The following is a 17,556-nucleotide window of genomic DNA, read 5'->3' on the forward strand; positions in this document are numbered from 1 at the left end:
TCCATTGTATTTTTGCTTATTAAATGTTTTACTTGTTTTTGTTCCTTTATTCCTTCTTTACTGCTTGAGTGAATATTTTCTAGTATAACATCTTAACTACTTTAATGAATATATATTTATGTAGTTAATGGTTACTCTCTATATACTATATATACATTACTGAATATAAATAAATGAATTTTAAATATAAATACACATATTATTACTCTAGGGCTCACCAGCTACATCTGAACTTGTTAGAATACTTCATATGTTTACTAACTTAATTTCAGTGAGATATGGAAATGTTACTCCTAGATAACTCTATTGCATCTTACCCATTTTTTGGTGCTATGTATTATTTTTATACCTCTCTATGTATTACAAACCTGTTATTCTTTTGTTACTGTCTTCTAAAGAAGCTACAAGAAGAAAGGAAAGCAAGTACATATTTATAGAGTTTGTTATATTAACTTTTTTATTTTCCATTTTTAGTCCTCCTCATTTATTCGTGTGGATTTGAGTTACCATCCTTACTTTGATAGAACTTCGCATCCACCTGCCTTTAAGATATTATCAAATATATTACACTTCTGTATGTCTTAGGCCCAACAAAAAATTTTATTTTATAATATAAAATATATACAATAAATATTTTTAAATGTTTATTTTTGTGTGTGAGAGAGAGACAAAGCATGATAGGGGGAGGTGCAGAGAGAGAGGGAGAAAGAGGATCCTAAGTGGGCTCCACACTGACAGCAGAGAGCTCAATGCTGAACTCAAACTCATGAACCGTGAGATCATGACCTGAGCCGAAGTCGGATGCTTAACCGACTGAGCCAACCAGGTGCTCCTATAATAAAAAATTTATATATATGAAACTCATGAGACAGAGTAAAATGATAGTTGATGTCAGCCACTAAATTTGGATGTAGTTTATAATGCAAATAGCAATAGTGGATGACAAGATATGCAGGGGCTTGTAGATCCTATAAGGAATTTGTAAACGAAGGAGAAATAATGATTTATGGAGAAGGGATTTCTGGAGGGCCAAAACTAGAAACATGGAGAATAGCTAGGAGGATATTGAAGGTGAGGGATGTCCAGGTCGGAGATGTCAGTGGCTAGGACAATGGGATAGCAATGTGCATGGAGAGCAGTGCGTGGGTTTGAGATATATTTTTGAAGGCAAAACAGAACTTTCTAACAAATTGAGTATGGATATTGAGAGAAAGGGCAGAATTGAGGATGGGCAATGAGATTTTGGCTCTAGCATCTGCACGGAAGGTAGAAACATTCACTGAGAGAGAAGAGAGATTAAGTGCAGGTGAGGACTTAGTTCCATTTTGGAAAGTGTTCTCCATTTATTTATGTAGAACTGAATTTCCATCTAGTATAATTTTCCTAAGTGAAGAACTTTTTTAATATTTCTGATTGTGCAGGTTGCTGGAGTCAATGACCTTTAGCCTTTGGAAATTTCTTTCATATCATATTTGTGATAATTTTTTGAATATAAATTCTAAGTTGTTTTTTGAGCATTTTATTTTTTATTTCTTTTTTTTAATGTTTATTTATTTTGGAAAAACAGAGAGACAGCGTGAATAGGGGAGGGATAAGAGAGAGAGGGAGACACAGAATCTGAAGCAGGCTTCAGGCTCTGAGCTGTCACCACAGAGCCCGACACAGGGCACGAGCTCACAAGCTCGCAAACCGTAGTGATGACCTGAGCCGAAGTTGGATGCTTAACCAACTGAACCACCCAGGCACCCCTTTATTTGTTATTTCTTTTATTTTTTAGTTTATTTATTTTGAGAGAGAGAGAGAGAGAGAGCGAGAGTGAGCAGGGGAGGGGCAGAGAGAGAGGGAGAGAGAGAATCCCAAGCAGGCTCTGAGCTGTCAGCACGGAGCCTAATGCTGGGCTCAATCTCGTGAACTGAACCATGAGATCATGACCTGAACCAAAATCCAGAGTTAGAGGCTTAACTGACAGAGCTATCCAGGCATCCCTTGAACATTTTGAAAATATTATTTCTTTATCTTTTTGCTTTTGTTGTTTCTGATAAGAAGTGAACTATTTTTTGTTTTTACCTTATATTCCTATATTTAATGTGTCCATCATGTCTAGCTGCTTTCAAGATTTTTTTTCCTTTTTGCTTTTCAGCTTGATCTTTGAGTTGATATCTTCCTTCAACTTAGAAAATTCTCAGCCATTATCTCTTCAGATATTTCTTCTGCGTCATGCTCTCTTTCTCTTCTTGGTCTGTGTTGCAATGTATGTTAGGTTGTTTGATGTGTTCCATAGATCATGGATGTATGTGTTTGCTTCTGATTGGATAGTGTCTAATGAATTGTCTTCACCCTCATAGATTCTTTTCCATACTACATTCAGTTTGCTGAAAATCCTATAAAAATTATTTTGATTTCTTATTTCTATTTATCTCCAGGATTTTTTGTTTCCAGGATTTGGTTCCTTTTCATATTGTTTACATAGTATTCCATAGAAATGTCCTTTTTGTTTTGCAAGTGGTGCACTTTTTCCCACTTGTTACTTTTACATATTTCTAGTAATTTTTCTATAGTCCTTGTCTGATCATTTAACATCTGGCCATCTTTAAGTCTGGCTCTGTTGATTGTTTCTTTTTTCCTTTCTTGAAAATGAATCACATTTCTTTGTTTTCTCATGTCCTGATAACTTTTTAAATATCCATACATTGTGTAAAAAAGAACAGTGGAGCATAAAGTGAATACTACTTATATCCTGGAAAATGCATGTCATTTTTCCAAAACTGTCATTTTGTCACTACAATCTGTAATTGAGGTGATCTGACTTTTGCCGTTAGATTCAGTTCAGTACAGGGTCAAGTAAATTTGAGTGGAGGATCAAAACCTCTCTCACATGTGAATGCTTTCCAGCCTTCCCATCAGACTTTGTTTGTTCTTCTAGCCTGGCTCTCAGGGAGGGTTCTATTAGCTTCCCTTCTTCTGCCCCAGGCAGCTGTTGTCTAATCATTAGTCTGAAGCCCCGAGTTCCTGGGGGTGGGTGGGGGAGTGGTTCTCAGTTACAGGTTCACTCAGACTTCAGCAGACCCAAAACACTTGTCCCTCTCTGGGGAGGCAGATCTGTCTTTGCTCTCTTGCCACTCACACAGCCACACACAACCACATACTTATTCAGGGTAAGGCCTGGAGTGCATATGGTGGTCTCCATTTTCCTGCTTTGCTCTTAGACTTGAACAGATCTGAGATGTCCGTGCCTCAGAGGGAGGTTTCTTTTGGCTCTCTTGTCCTGCCCCCAGCTGTTTGTAGCACACTTGGTGAAGGCCCACAAAAAAAGAATTGGCTGATGGGTATAGATGCTCCTTGATTTGGGGGCTTCTGGGATTCGAAACAGCCATGCCAGCCTACCTGTTGTCTTTAAATATCTGTGAAAAGTTTTGTTTTTCTGAACATTAATGACTATGCTCTCCTCTCCCTGTTCCTGTACCTATTCTTCTTCACAAATTTCACAAATTCAGCTCTCTGATAGGCTCTGAAAAATGATTATTTTGTAGATTGTATTACCTGTTCTTTTTATTAGTTATGTAAGTAAAATTCTCTTGTGACAGTGTCCTAAGTAGAAATGAAAAATACTTTTTGCAGTAAATGCAACCATGTAGTTTTTATTTATAGTGGTGCCCACTAAAAATGGAAAGTATAAGACTAAACTCTGTTTTATGAAGGTAATTATTTAAGGTATTCAGTAAATATTTTTCAAAGATACCAAGTTTCAGCAGTCCAAGGATTACATTTAGAATAATGATATGGAAGAATAGACTGTATGTCTTTGAAACAATCTATTGTAAATATTATTTCTCTTGGACTTTTCTGGGATGGACAGCAGAAATTTGATGCCATTTTCTCAGGGTTCTACATGATGCATAGATAAGATTTAGAATGTTGTGTTTGATTCTATACTGCTACTTGGAGAGGAAATTTTATAGAATATTGTTGGTGATAGGACATATGTATGGAAGGGGACTGAACATAAAGAGACCTAGAAACCGTGCTATGAGGATCAATTAAGAGAACAAACGTGGGATATATTCTCTAAAATGAAGAAGAAAAATGTCTTTGTGTTTAAAATTCCATCATGTGGAAGCCTCGAATTTATTGGTGCAAATCTGTAATATCGTCTTAATACATAAATGTTTCTTTAATGTTAGATTATTTCCTTAGAATAGATATTTGTAAACTAAATTATTTAGTGTAAACATGCCTAAACCCATGAGCTGAACTAAAAAATTATCCAGTAGAAAAGAAGAAACAATTTCTATTACCACCACCAACATATGAGTATCTCTTCTACCACATCTTTACTTAGTTTTTAGTGTTTTTTTTTAATTCTTTGCCACATTGTTAGGTTTTAAAAAATGCAAAAAAAAAAAAAAAAAAAGAAAAACCACTAGGCTTCTTGTAGGATACTTTGTAGAATTTACTATTTCTCTTTTGCCTTTCTGTAGCCTCACTTTTTGTTGTTCTTATTCCAAATATGAATTTCTGGGGTTTTATGAGGTTACATTCAAAATTTCCTTGGAGAAAAATCAATGAATCACATCTTTTGGGATGCCAGAGCACAATTTGCTTCTCTTTCACTGCAGAGAACTTTGCCAAATCTATGGCTCCTTTCAAAGTTCTGCCAGAAGACCTTGTGGGTGGGTCTGAAGGCTCTAATATAACACAGAACCAATGAGAAGCCTATAAATGCCCTTTTCCATTCTCAAACGCAGACCTGCTTTATCACTTAGAACCTCTGAGTGGCTTCTGGATAGTTTCAAATGCTTGAATTTTGGATTGAGAGGGAAGAACCTAAAGGTTCTGAATGTATTTAAATTCTAAGGAAACACCAGGATTCACTAAGCAACTTCAAAGAATCTAGAACAGGTGGGGTTACATTGCCTAGAGTTATTCTTGAAACAATATATTTTTTAGTCCAGAGGTCATTCTGGCTATTTCTGAAGCTTTTCAGTTAGTGCATGTGGCCTGATGGCAGAGTGCCATAAGCATGGTTTCCAGGCAACAAAAACACTGTGAATTATTGGCCTTAGGATACCCATGAGGCTTGCTTCTCTTTTCCTCCAAAGATTAGTCACAATCTTTTTATTCTGAGCCTCAGGGACTCAAGGCATTTGCAAATGAATCTATGGATTATTGTGTATGGTTGGTTGTTAAAGTAAGACCTTCTCAAGAGGGTCTTTTGACCTGAGTGTTAACGTAAGGAGCATGTCTCCTGCTCTGTATCCCTTTGATTGAGAGTTACACTCAGGAGTAAAACCAAGATTTAAACAGCTATCAGGTTAATACTCAATGTAGTTTTTATAGGGAGAAGCCTCTGACAGTCATGATACAGTTAAGATCTGATTTTCTATACTGAAATTATCTGTTAAACAATGGCCTGACCCAGAACTGACCCACTTAAAACTCAGGATCTTGAGACCCCAGTCCTGATTCCTAGCACTTGCGTCAATTGTGCAAAGTGCTCTCCTCTCTTTCTGACTCTAGGAATAACAAACAGGTGGCAAGAAACTTGGCTGAAGAGAGGGGACACAATGTCCTCTGCTTCTGACTGTTCTGCATTTGGCCCGGGTATGAATCTGCTTCCAAAGCAAAGCTGAACTCTGCTCCTGTCTATGTGGGTGGTTTTGGAAAAATAAAATATATCCAATAGTTCCTGCCAGGACTGAAGAGTTGGGGGAGAATTGCATGGGGTAAAAATCCATTTATAGGGATATTCAGGGCCAGAATAAAACAAATAAAAATGTATAATAGAGGTAAAACAAACAGTAGCAGTGGAGGAGAAAGGATCAGCTCACAGTTAAAGAGAGTGGGAGAGGGCTTAAGGGGACTGAGACAAAGTATACTGCCTTACAAGGGAAGATAATTTATAGACTGAATATAAGCATCAAAGCCACAGAGTGTTGGATATTTTGTGGTGGGGCAGGGTAAAGGAATGATCTTCTTGTCTTTCACCAGTAGCCTGAATGATTCAGGGATGAAGGAGACTATTGTGAGTGTTCTACACAAGGCTGTACTTCTTGCATTGAAACACTGTCTGCTCTAAATAAGTGTAACTTTTGTATTTATATTTTATTTATATTTTTTACAAACATTTATTAAGTAGTATTATTTACAAAACACTATACTAGGTATACTAGGCCCAGAGAATTCTAAAACATGTAGAAGAAGTAGAAGAAACGTGGATGTTCACAAATGAACAAACAAGGGGAGGCAAAAGAAATATTTTTAGTGTGGACTGCCTGTGTCAAGATTGGAGCTGGGAAAAAGTTAGAGAAATTCTCGCAAGCTTTAAAATCCTCTTCTCGTGATGTGGTGTTCAAAAGTCCTGCCCCACTTTGTGGAATGGAAAACAGGCATGATAGAAGCCACTTTTAGTTCTAGATACATTTTTCTAAAATGAAAATGTTAGTCTTTTTTTTTTTTTGGCTAAGTTATTCCTACTGCTTATGTAAATGGTTTTATTTAGGAGGTATTATAAAAATATACCAATACATGTTTGTTTGGGATATTTATATTCTCATAAGTACTGATGTTAATGTATATTAACAAGAATGATTATAATTGGTTTTGTTCCAGAAAGAGCATTTTTCATGCCTTTAGCAATCCTGGTAGAGAATACTATCCTTAACTTATAGATACCAAATTCTTTCCTACCCATTCAGAAGATGCATTCCAGAAGTCCATCTTCCTACCAACCACCCACTTCTTGTTTCCCCTTCTGAGAAAGTTGTTTGCATCCCTGAGCCAATGGTTTCTCACTGGTATTTATCTTATGGTAGTAACTCCAAGGCATTTTGCTTATTCCTTCTTTCTTCATCTCGGTCATTAAATCAGAGGACTGACAGCTTCACCTGGAATCCAAAGCCTACCACAAAATGACCCCACTAGACCTTTCCTTCTTTACCTTTCACCATTCCTCCAAATATTTTCTGTGGTCAAGTCTGATTTTCTACTCTTTGAACATATACTCGACCTTCCATTTATTTAGGGGTGTTTTCATACTGGATGATCACACATGCTCAAAATCAGTCTATTAGCTACAGTTTCCACTGCACATCCTTCTGGTTCTTCTTGTTTTGACCCAACATACTCTTGCCTGTACTTGTTGGCTGCCCAGCTGCTTGAAAAAGCCTGGTTAGCTTTGACCATCATGAGAATAGCATACCCTTGTCAAGAGAGACCCTTTGGAGGGCTTTCAACATTCCCATTCTTCAGGCATTTAAATGGTGCTGGGATTAAAGGCATCTGGGTAGCTCAGTTGATTAAGCATCCAACTCTTGATACTGGCTCAGGTCATGATCTCACAGTCATGAGATCCAGAGTCTGCTTGGGATTTTCTCTCTCCTCCTCTCACTGTCCCTCCCTCTCTTTCTCTTTCTCTCTCTCAAAATAAATAAACATTTAAATGGTGCCGGGATTTTGGAGCACAGGGAGGGGAAAGATTGGACTGCCTCCTTGATCCTTCTACCATATGTTTTTACTTAGGCCCCAAATTCATAAGATCACAAACTCATAAATAATCCCATCAGCTTCTGACTTTAAAACTCTGTATTGGTTCCCTAGGGCTGTTGTAACAAACTGGTTGCTTAAAACAACAGAAATTTAGACTCTCACAGTGCTGGAGGCCAGAGTCCAAAATCAAGGTGTTTGCAAGGCTGTACCATCTCCAGGGGCTCTAGGGAACAGGTATTCCTTACCTCTCCTAGGTTCCAGTGGCTCCAGATGTTCCTTGGCTTGTGGCCACATCACTTCAACTTCTGTCTCTGTGGTCACATTGCCTCCTCTTCTACATATGTCTCTCCCCTGTGTTTCTCTTATAAGGATGCTTAATATTGGTTTCGCCCACTTAGATAATCCAGGCTAATCTTATCCCAGGATCCTTAACATAATTCTGGTCTTAAACTTCAAAGGACACACAAAGACTGGTTTTCCAGATGACTTACATTCACAGGTTCTTGTAATTTGGGAAGAGATAGAACTTTTTGGTAGGCACAGTTCAACCCACTACTATAAAATTTTTTCTTTTATACTAGGCTCAAAATTATTGGAAGGTCTCTAGAGGGGAAGCGGGCTACCCAGTGTCATAACAACCAGCTATATTTTTTTCTTTTCTTTATGAAGAGCACTTTACAAACTAAAACTACACTTCCTTCCTCCAACTACCTAAAAGAAGTCCTTGGGTATATGAAGTAAAGCAAATTCTGATTTGCTGTGAAGGAAGGGTGGAAGAAATATTAAATAAAGAGGCAGAATCAAAACAGGAGAAGACAAAGCCAAATTTTCAATCAGAAAGTCAAAAATTACATCAAATGTATAGAACAAGTTCATAACAAAATAAGAGAAGAGATGGAAAAATTAGCATCCAGGACAGTTACAATTATGACAGGATGAGGCATGGCATAGTCTGAGCCACATAGGAACTTGTCCAAAAGCAGAAACCAGGACACTGGGATGCTTGGCATTTATTGTAGAGATGAGAACAACATCTTGAAAAACTATAGATTCATGGTCTGCATTGCCAGATAAAAAATTCCCTAAATAGTAAGATAATGAGTCATAGACAAGCCTAAAGCAACACATTTTCCAAACAAGTGATGTACAAGTATTTATATGCATATGTATGTATATGTTAGTTATTAAAAACACATGTGGAAATATTTTAAGAGAGCTTAAAATACTGTGTAGTCCTGCCTTGATTGTATGTTTTATCATATCTCAATGAAATAAGCAATGTTGGATCATATTTTATCCATAATTTATAATCTTTTCATTATCTAGGAGCATGAATTTTTAATAAACTATTATAACATTTTTTATCATTGCCCCAAGTGATTTGGGTAAAAATCAACAAAACCAACTAAAAAAGGGTATAAACATATAGGTACCCTAATAATAAATCATTCACTGCCCATGTACAATGTCAGTGGATGTCCACAAAGTTTTTAACTGCCCAGTTGTGCTCTTCCCTCAGGAAATCTTTCTAGATTCTACCTTTAGAATACAGCTCCTTGCTATTCCAGGTAGAGTCCATGGATTAGCAGTAAATGCATGACCTGGGAGCTTGATAGGAGTGCCGAATTTCAACCCTCTGATCTTAGGCTTATGAAATAGATGATCCACATTCATATCACTTTTTGTAGTTTATTATTTATTAATGATCTCTCTGCTTACTCCCTTGAACTTAATATTTTGTCATGTCTAGTTTTTATTTTTATTTCAACTCAATGGAATATGTGCCACTCAAAATAGTAAAATTAAAGTGTGGGGTTATAAAAATGATGCTGGTCAACTAATATTCTTTTTAATTTTCATTTTGTTTAGATCCCCCAATCATTGAAGGGAATATGGAGGCAGCAAGAGCAGTGGATTTAATACCATGGATGGAGTATGAATTTCGTGTGGTAGCAACCAATACGTTGGGTATAGGAGAGCCCAGTATACCATCAAACAGAATTAAAACAGATGGTGCTGGTATGTTGAAGAAACTTTTGAAAATTTGAAAGGTTTATATATATGGTGCCACTTTTATATATAGTTGAATGTATTTGGAAATAAATAATACTCTGAGGTAAGTGATTCATCTAAAAATGTGTGTATGTATTTCACACAGGTGTGTGTATTCTGTGACAAGACAGTCAAAAATCAAAAAAAATGTAATATGATGTTTAAGAATATTTTTACATAAGGAATATAAGGAAAAGTAAATAGAAATCTCTGCGTATTCCACTTGGGATGACTAAAATGAAATTGGTATTTATAATATAAACTTTCATACTTGGGTGCCTGGGTAGCTCACTCAGTTAAGCATCTGACTCTGGATTTATGCTTACTTAGTTCATGATCTAATGGTTCATGGGATTGAGCCCTGCATTAGCTGTGAGCTGAACCTGCTTGGGATTCTCTCTCTCCCTTTCTCTCTGCCCTTCTCCCACTCTCATGCTCTCACATACACGCTCTCTCTCTCAAAATAAATAAACTTAAAAAAAATTTAAAAAAACTAAAGGGGCACCTGGATGGCTCAGTCAGTTAAGCGTCGGACTCTTGGTTTCAGCTCAGGTTCTGATCTCATGGTTTGTGAGTTCGAGCCCTGCATGGTGCTCCGGCTGATAGCATGGAGCCTGCTTAGGATTCTCTCTCTCCCTCTCTCTCTCTGTTCCTCCTCCACTCTCTCTGTCTTTCAAAATAAATAAACTTAAAAAATTAAAGATTAAAAATTAAATTCCTCAAAAAATAATTTAGAACTTATTTTCAAAAAATTATCACAAATATGAAATGAAAGAAATTTCCTAATGTACAAAGGCTGAAGGAAGGTCTTTGGGGCACTTGGGTGGCTCAGTCGGTTGAGTGTCTGACTTCAGTTCGGGTCATGATCTTACCGCTGGTGGGTTCAGCCTGCATTGGGCTCTGCACTGACAGCTCGGAGCGTGGAGCCTGCTTCTGATTCTGTGTCTCCCTCTCTCTCTGCTCCCCCCTCCCCTGGTTGCTCGCTCTCTCTCTCTCTCTCTCTCTCTCTCTGTCTCAAAAATAAATACACATTATAAACAAAGCAAAACAAAGGCTGAAGGTCTTTGACTCCAGCAACCTGCATTAGAAATATTAAAAAACTTTTTTACTTAGGAAAAGTATACTAGATGGAAATCCAGTTCTGCATAAATAAATGGAGAACCCATTTGAAAATGGAACTAAGTCTTCACCTGCACTTAATCTCACTTCTCCCTCAGTAAATGCTTCTACCTTCTATGTAGACACTAGAGTGAAAGCCAATTAATCATCCTCAATTCTCTCTCTCCTTCTCTCTCTGCACCTCCCCAACTTGTGCTCTCTCTCTCAAAATAAGTAAATAAATAAACATTAAAAAATAGAATATAAACTTTCATGTAAATTTTGAATCTTAACCAGGGAGGCTCTTAAGTAACGAGTTTTAAGATTTAGAAGGTTCACAATTCTGCATGTCACTCAAAAACATTTAAAACTGTGTGGCCGTGTGGCATGGTCGGGGGTGGGGGGGAGGGTAGGATAAGCAGGGAGTGGAGACCATGGAATGAGAACTTCTCAGATCTAAACCACGAAGAGAGTCATAGTTTCTCTGAGAAATAGCTAGAATGTGTTCTTTGAATATTAGGTGTCACTCTAAATATGCTCTTTGACCCTAGCTCAACCATGGATGTTGTTCCAATTCAGGTTCACATTTTTAGGTGAAATACCAACTTCATTTAAATAGCCTTTGGTGCAGAAGTACTCAGCTCTATTTTCCTTTTCCCTGAATTACCAGGCAAAAATATCGTTCTGATTATAATAATAGCTCTTTTTTTATTATTCCTTGTGTATGGAAATGAAAATGTTAAAGTTAGAGAGGGAGGAAGCCAAACCATAAGAGACTGTTAAAAACTGAGAATAAACTGAGGGTTGATGGGGGGGTAGGAGGGAGGGGAAAGTGGCTGATGGGCATTGAGGAGGGCATTGTTGGAATGAGCGCTGGGTGTTGTATGCAAACCAATTTGAAAGTAAATCTCATATTTAAAAAAAAAGAAAAGAAAATGTTTTGTAGGCTCTCTGAGTTTATTTTTACTATGCCTTGCCAAAGTTCAGTGCTTTATTTGGGAGAAGAGATTTTATTTATTTATTTTAAGTTTATTCACTCTGAGAGAGTGCAAGTGGGGGAGGGGCAGAGAGAGAGAGAGAAGGAAAGAGAATCCCAAGCAGGCTCTGCACTGCCAGCACATAGCCCAATGTGGGGCTTGAACCCTTGAACTGTGAGATCATGACCTGAGCTGCAGTCAGACGCTTAACCCACTGAGCCACCCAGGTGCCTGCAAGAGAAAAGATTTTAAAAGGATGATAGACTGCTGTTAAAATCTGTTGTGGTATCTTAATACCACTAATCCACATTGCTGGCTACCTCAATTTCTTGGCCTAACTTCTAAACAGAATTATGAACTCTCATGTCTTAGTTTTTAAAGCCAGTTATTCACAGGACTGCCATCAGTAATCTCTGAAAGTTTCATGTAGTTTACTACATTATTTACCAGATAAAAATAATGATTCTGTAATTAAGGAAGATAATAAACATTGAAATACTGATCTTCATTGAGTATCTTCACACATATTTCAGTTAATTCTTTTGATAATATTTTAAGGTAGGTATTACTATCCAGTGTTCATTAATGGGTAACAGACTCAGAGACAGTAAATAATGTGAAATTCGTATAATTACTTGCAAGACTCAGTTCAAATCCAACATCTGTTTGACACCTCTTCTCATACATTGAGCTTTCTCTCTTAAGGGCATTTTCTCAAGCAGGACTCTAAAAGTGTGTACACAGGGAGCCTGTGTAGCTCAGTTGGTTAAGCATCTGACTCTTGATTTCAGCTCAGGTCATGATATCACGATTTGTGAGATCGAGTCCCTTGTAGAGCTCTGCACTGACCGTGTGGAGCCCGCTTGGGATTCTCTTTCTCCCTGTCTCTCTGTCCTTCTCCCACTCACACACAGCATGCTCTCTGTCTCTCTCTCAAAGTAAGTAAATAAACATGAAAAAAAACCCAAATATGTATTTATGTAAAACTTTATTAGTGTTCTAGGAGTAGTTTAGATTTCATCCTTAACTATAAAGCTAGATATGATAAAATGCTAATCTTTTGTTTGTTTGTTTTGGTATATTCACCTGCGAAATGAACACAACTGTTTCTTTTGCTTTACCTGGCAAGCATCTCATTAGGATAGAGAGGTAATATAAGTTGAAGCTTTATAGATTACAGATACCATATAGCCAGGATCCTTGTGTTTGGTTTTTATTATTAGTCCCTAGAGCCACTTGTGTTTTTAATATAAACTTCTGTATGATGGACTTTCTTGAAAGACAAAAATAAAAAGGAACATGGGCATGATCTGACCAGTGGTTTTAAAACACATAATTTCATGCTGAGAGATCTTGTACTTGATTTGATTTAACAAGTATTCATTTTCAAAATAAAATTGTAAAAATAAAATAAAATGATTAAGTTTATGCCTAAGTAAACTTTTTTCAGTTAAAAAATTATAACATTCTTGGGGCATCTGGGTGGCTCAGTCAGTTAAGTGGACTTTGGCTCAGCTCATGATCTCATGGTTCGTGGGTTCAAGCCCTGTGCCAGGCTCTGTGCTGACAGCTCAGAGCCTGCAGCCTGCTCCAGATTCTGTGACACAGCCTGACACAGATTCTGTGTCTCCCTCTGTCTCTCTCTTCCCCTCCCCCACTCATTCTCTGTCTCTCAAAAATGAATAAACATTAAAAAAATAAAAATAAATAAAAATTAAAAATTATGACATTCTTATATTTAAATATAGTCCTTTAAAAAAAATCTCTTGATCTTGGCTAACTTTCCATGATCTCTTGACTAACATTGTATGAACTAAGACTTAATCTGAACACATGTTTTGAAATACTAAATTGTTCATTAGAGGAGGAAGGAGCTTTCTCTGGCATTGATGATAGATACAGACCTTCTCCTCTCCTCCTCAGGAAATCTGTTACAAACAGTATCTTAATTATTTAATTTCAGAAGGTGATTGCTTTGGTATACATGGGTTGATCATCTGGAAGGATTTATTGTAAGATCTTTTTTGTCATCTCAAAGTAGAAATGATTATGTTTTTAGGAATACGAAGAAAAAGTGTCTCAGAGAAAGACTCAGTCTGACTTGAATCTGAATTTGTGATTTATATTTAATATCATATTTAGAAGCTCAGGATCATTTTGGTATACTCAATTTATATGAAACTCTAAAGACCTTTCAACCTCACTGTCTTCCTACCCTTCTGAAAGCAGTGTGTAGTATTGAAGCTCCAAGACACCGATCCTTCAGTAGAATCTTGGTGCCATTGTTTCAAACCTTAGATTATGTAACCTCTCTGTTTTCTCATCTCAAAATGGAAATTATTTATTTTTTGAGATTTTATGATTTTACGATTTATGATTTAAAAACATATAATGAAAGAAGTTAGTACTATCTAGTGCATAATATTTGCTGCCTAATATTCATTTATTATACTATTATTCTCATTTTACAGTATAATATGCTTATAAGAAAATATTGTCTACTCTGTAATTGATCACCTCATTTGACAATGTATTTCCATTTTTTATAAGCATACAGAGAATCACATAGCTTCATGTAATTTCTAATCATCTTAGAGGAATATATATATATATATATATATATATGTATATATATATATATTTATATTTAATATAAATACAAGAATATACGTTTAATATAATAAAACTAAATAGAATTTTATCTTTAAATATTGTTTTTCTTTTCTTCTTCATTTTAAAAAATTTAATATGCATAAAATTGGGCATTCACATTCTTCATTCTAACAAAAAAATAAAAATACTTTTTAAAACAAGGGGATGTTTGTCTTGCCATGTACCATTATAACAACTCCCTAAGAGATGCCAGCATATGTTATGTGGGATAAAGGCTGGTTCCCATTTGATGGAAAGGTTGCCCCTGTACCTCATTATGCTGATTGAAAGACACAACATTATCTAATGCAGCACATGCCCTTATCTGTCCAATTACTTAATGTTAAGATCACAGTGCATGGTTGGGTATATTCTTTGGATTCAGACAAGTGCATTATAAAATGGATGGTCCCAAATGAAGAATTAGAAGATGTGTTTGTAATTCATTGTAGCCCATTTAATTTTGACTGTAAGAAAGAGATAACAAAAGCATCCTTCAAAGTAATGTGTCATTAAGACATACCCTCATAGCTAATGGATCTGCAGGTGCAGTTGGTGAGTTGATATCCTAAAATGGCGCATTTGGGTTTGTTTTGACAGCTTTGGCATTTATTTATGCCAGATCAACCTAAGAAGGAAAAGAGAAAAAAAATACAAGAATCAGCACTTTCATCCTTTATATAGAACATTAATTCTGTGTCTAATGAAGCCATTCTCTTTTTATTTAGTTTTATTTTTAATCATTTTAGTTATGTTTGATAAAGGAGAGAAATGGTGCTAAGAGCATGTTTTGTAGCTAGCAAGTTACTGATAAATTTATTTGCTATCATTGGTAATAAGAGAGAGAAATATTTTTTTAAAGTAGCAAAAAGTATAGATTTTTAAGCAATGAGGAGGCCTGCATTAAAGCTACTCTCCATGTAAGCACTGTGACATGGCTAGTTAAGTAACTTCCATTGGGATTCATTTGCCTTTCCTGTAAAATGGGAAATTGTTACTTCTCTGTATGCTTACTTCAAAGGGCTGATCTGAGTGTCCAGTTCAGTGCAGTATGTAAAAATCACTTCTGAGTTCTAGATGAGTCTTTTATGAAGCTGAGCTGCTTCATTCATTCGGCAGACTTTCACAAGTTGGGGATACTTAACACATTAAAATTAGTCGTACATACTCACTTGTTAAATTAAAGAAAGTGCATCTTCAGTACTGGAATCATATTCTATTTATGTTGCTATCTTTAGCGCTACAAAATTATTTGTGGAAGAGAAAAGGAGGAGCAAGAAGGGTAAGATGGTCGTTCTAGAAATTGGCAGTTAATAGAGAAGGATGAAAAGAGAAGCAGTGATAAAGCCATAGTGATAATTGCACATTATGATTGAAAAGAACCCATTACCAAATATATTTTATTCTATTTGAAAACAAAGTTCACACATGCATGAAATACTTTTGTTTTTAATATCCTGAGAGAAACTAGATTTCATCCTTTTACCTAAATGAATAGTGCATAGTTGGTTTGAGTTCTTCATAATAACTTCACTGTACCTTATGATCATTTCAGTTTGTAGCATTCTTTTCTGCCCATCCAGCATTTCTTCAGATGACTTATTTTTAGATTATCATGCTTTTGAGCAGTTAACAAATTTACTCTGTTCCACCCATTTAAATTTTTCCTGTTTGAGATCAAAGCCTAGATTCATAAACAAACCTCCAATTTCAGCTCTAGAAGACCCTACGACATTAATATTATTGTGAATTATCTCAGACCCTTATTGTTTTTACCTGTTACGGGAAGAGCATCAGTTTAACATGGCAGATGCATTAGCAATATTAGCAATCTGTTCCACCAGCAGAACAGATCATTAAGAGTTACAAATAGCTACTCTCATTTGAATATCCAAATATTATGCAGTTCATTTGGTTTTGTTAATGGCTAATCACAAAGAATGTATATTTAAAAGTAGAATAAAAGCAGATGCAAGACTTTAATTGTACTTTTAATCCCTTGGTTTTTCTAGATTCTAGAGCATTACAGTTATAACCATTTGAATCTCTTCCTAAAAATTTTGTTTTAAATCACAATGAGATTTTGATGCAAATTAAATTTCAAAGTTACATTCATGGTAACTTTATTTCTGTAAAAATGGCTATACAAATTAAGCAATAATTAACAAGGACTAAGTAGTCAACAATTTATTTTGAATCAAGGGCCTGTCTTCATATACTTCATGGTTGTTACAATTTAGGGTTTGTCATAAGTCAGTGTGTACACTGTTAAAAAAGAAAAGAAAGAAAAAACAAAAGCAAAAAAACGCTAAAGCTCAAATTGGTACTTCTAAGGAAATTACCTAAGCTTTCAAATCTAAAAGTAAAATTGGCAGCATCAGTTTTTTTCTAAACTGAACGAGTAATTATGACATTGGCTTGAGTTTCTTTTTAAATAATTTTGAGTTCTGTGACTGAAATACAGAAGCACTCTTACAAACATCATTAGGAAATCACTGTTAGACTGAACTCAAGGCAGAAGAACAAATTTAAAAGCTATTTTTAACATTTCACAGTAAAATGATAAATACTGTTTATTCGTGATTAATTCAATAATTTTCTATTTTTTCCTAAATATTTCATTAAAATCTTTTAAATGATTTATTGTTAAAAGAAAGTTTAGTTTGTTCACTGTTAAATTGCTTTGGAGCCTAACGCTGAATAAACTGCCTTGTGTTAGAGTTATTTACTTCCCTAAAAGGAATCATGATTTGCCCAGGTCTTCTGTTCTTGCAAAGCTGAATGCAAATATACAGTAGCTAGGTGCTCAGATTTTTTTTAAGTTTATTTATTTTGAGAGAAAGAGAGAGTGCAAGCAGGGGAGGGGCAGGGGCAAAGAGAGAGGAAGAGAGAAATTCAAGCAGGCTCCACACTGTCAGTGCAGAACTCAATGTGGGGCTTGAACCCATGAACCGTGAGATCATGACCTGAGCTGAAATCAAGAGTTAGACACTTAACCGACTGAGCCACGCAGGCGCCCCAAGGTACTCAAATTCTTGTCAGGTATGTAGGGTATATGTCAATCCCACCTGTGAAAAAAAATGCCCCTTAGTTGCTAAAGCTACAGCTGCACATTCAAAGCTAAATGGAGGACATTGTCAATAATTCACCTAAGATATAAAACACTCTATTAGAAGGTACAGTTACCTTTATTCCTGCCTTTTATTTTCGCATCATAAGCTGAGTGGGTGATCTTTGAAGGGCAAGTCAATCTTGATTTATTGAAGCATGTTAAAGGAGTTTGAAATAAACA

At 36.0% G+C, this 17,556-nt stretch overlaps 1 protein-coding gene across 2 annotated transcripts in view; it reads left to right on the forward strand.

Moving 5' to 3' along the window:
* CNTN1 (contactin 1) overlaps nucleotides 1–17,556 on the forward strand; it is a 364,093-nt gene that overhangs the window by 280,418 nt on the left and 66,119 nt on the right. For both annotated transcript variants that reach the window (XM_049625293.1, XM_049625294.1), the window contains one exon: nucleotides 9,355–9,504. In XM_049625293.1, the coding sequence (XP_049481250.1) occupies nucleotides 9,355–9,504 (150 nt within the window). The remainder of the gene's footprint in view (nucleotides 1–9,354; nucleotides 9,505–17,556) is intronic.

This window comes from Panthera uncia, chromosome B4 (assembly GCF_023721935.1).
Source record: "Panthera uncia isolate 11264 chromosome B4, Puncia_PCG_1.0, whole genome shotgun sequence".
NCBI classification, from domain to species: domain Eukaryota; kingdom Metazoa; phylum Chordata; class Mammalia; order Carnivora; family Felidae; genus Panthera; species Panthera uncia.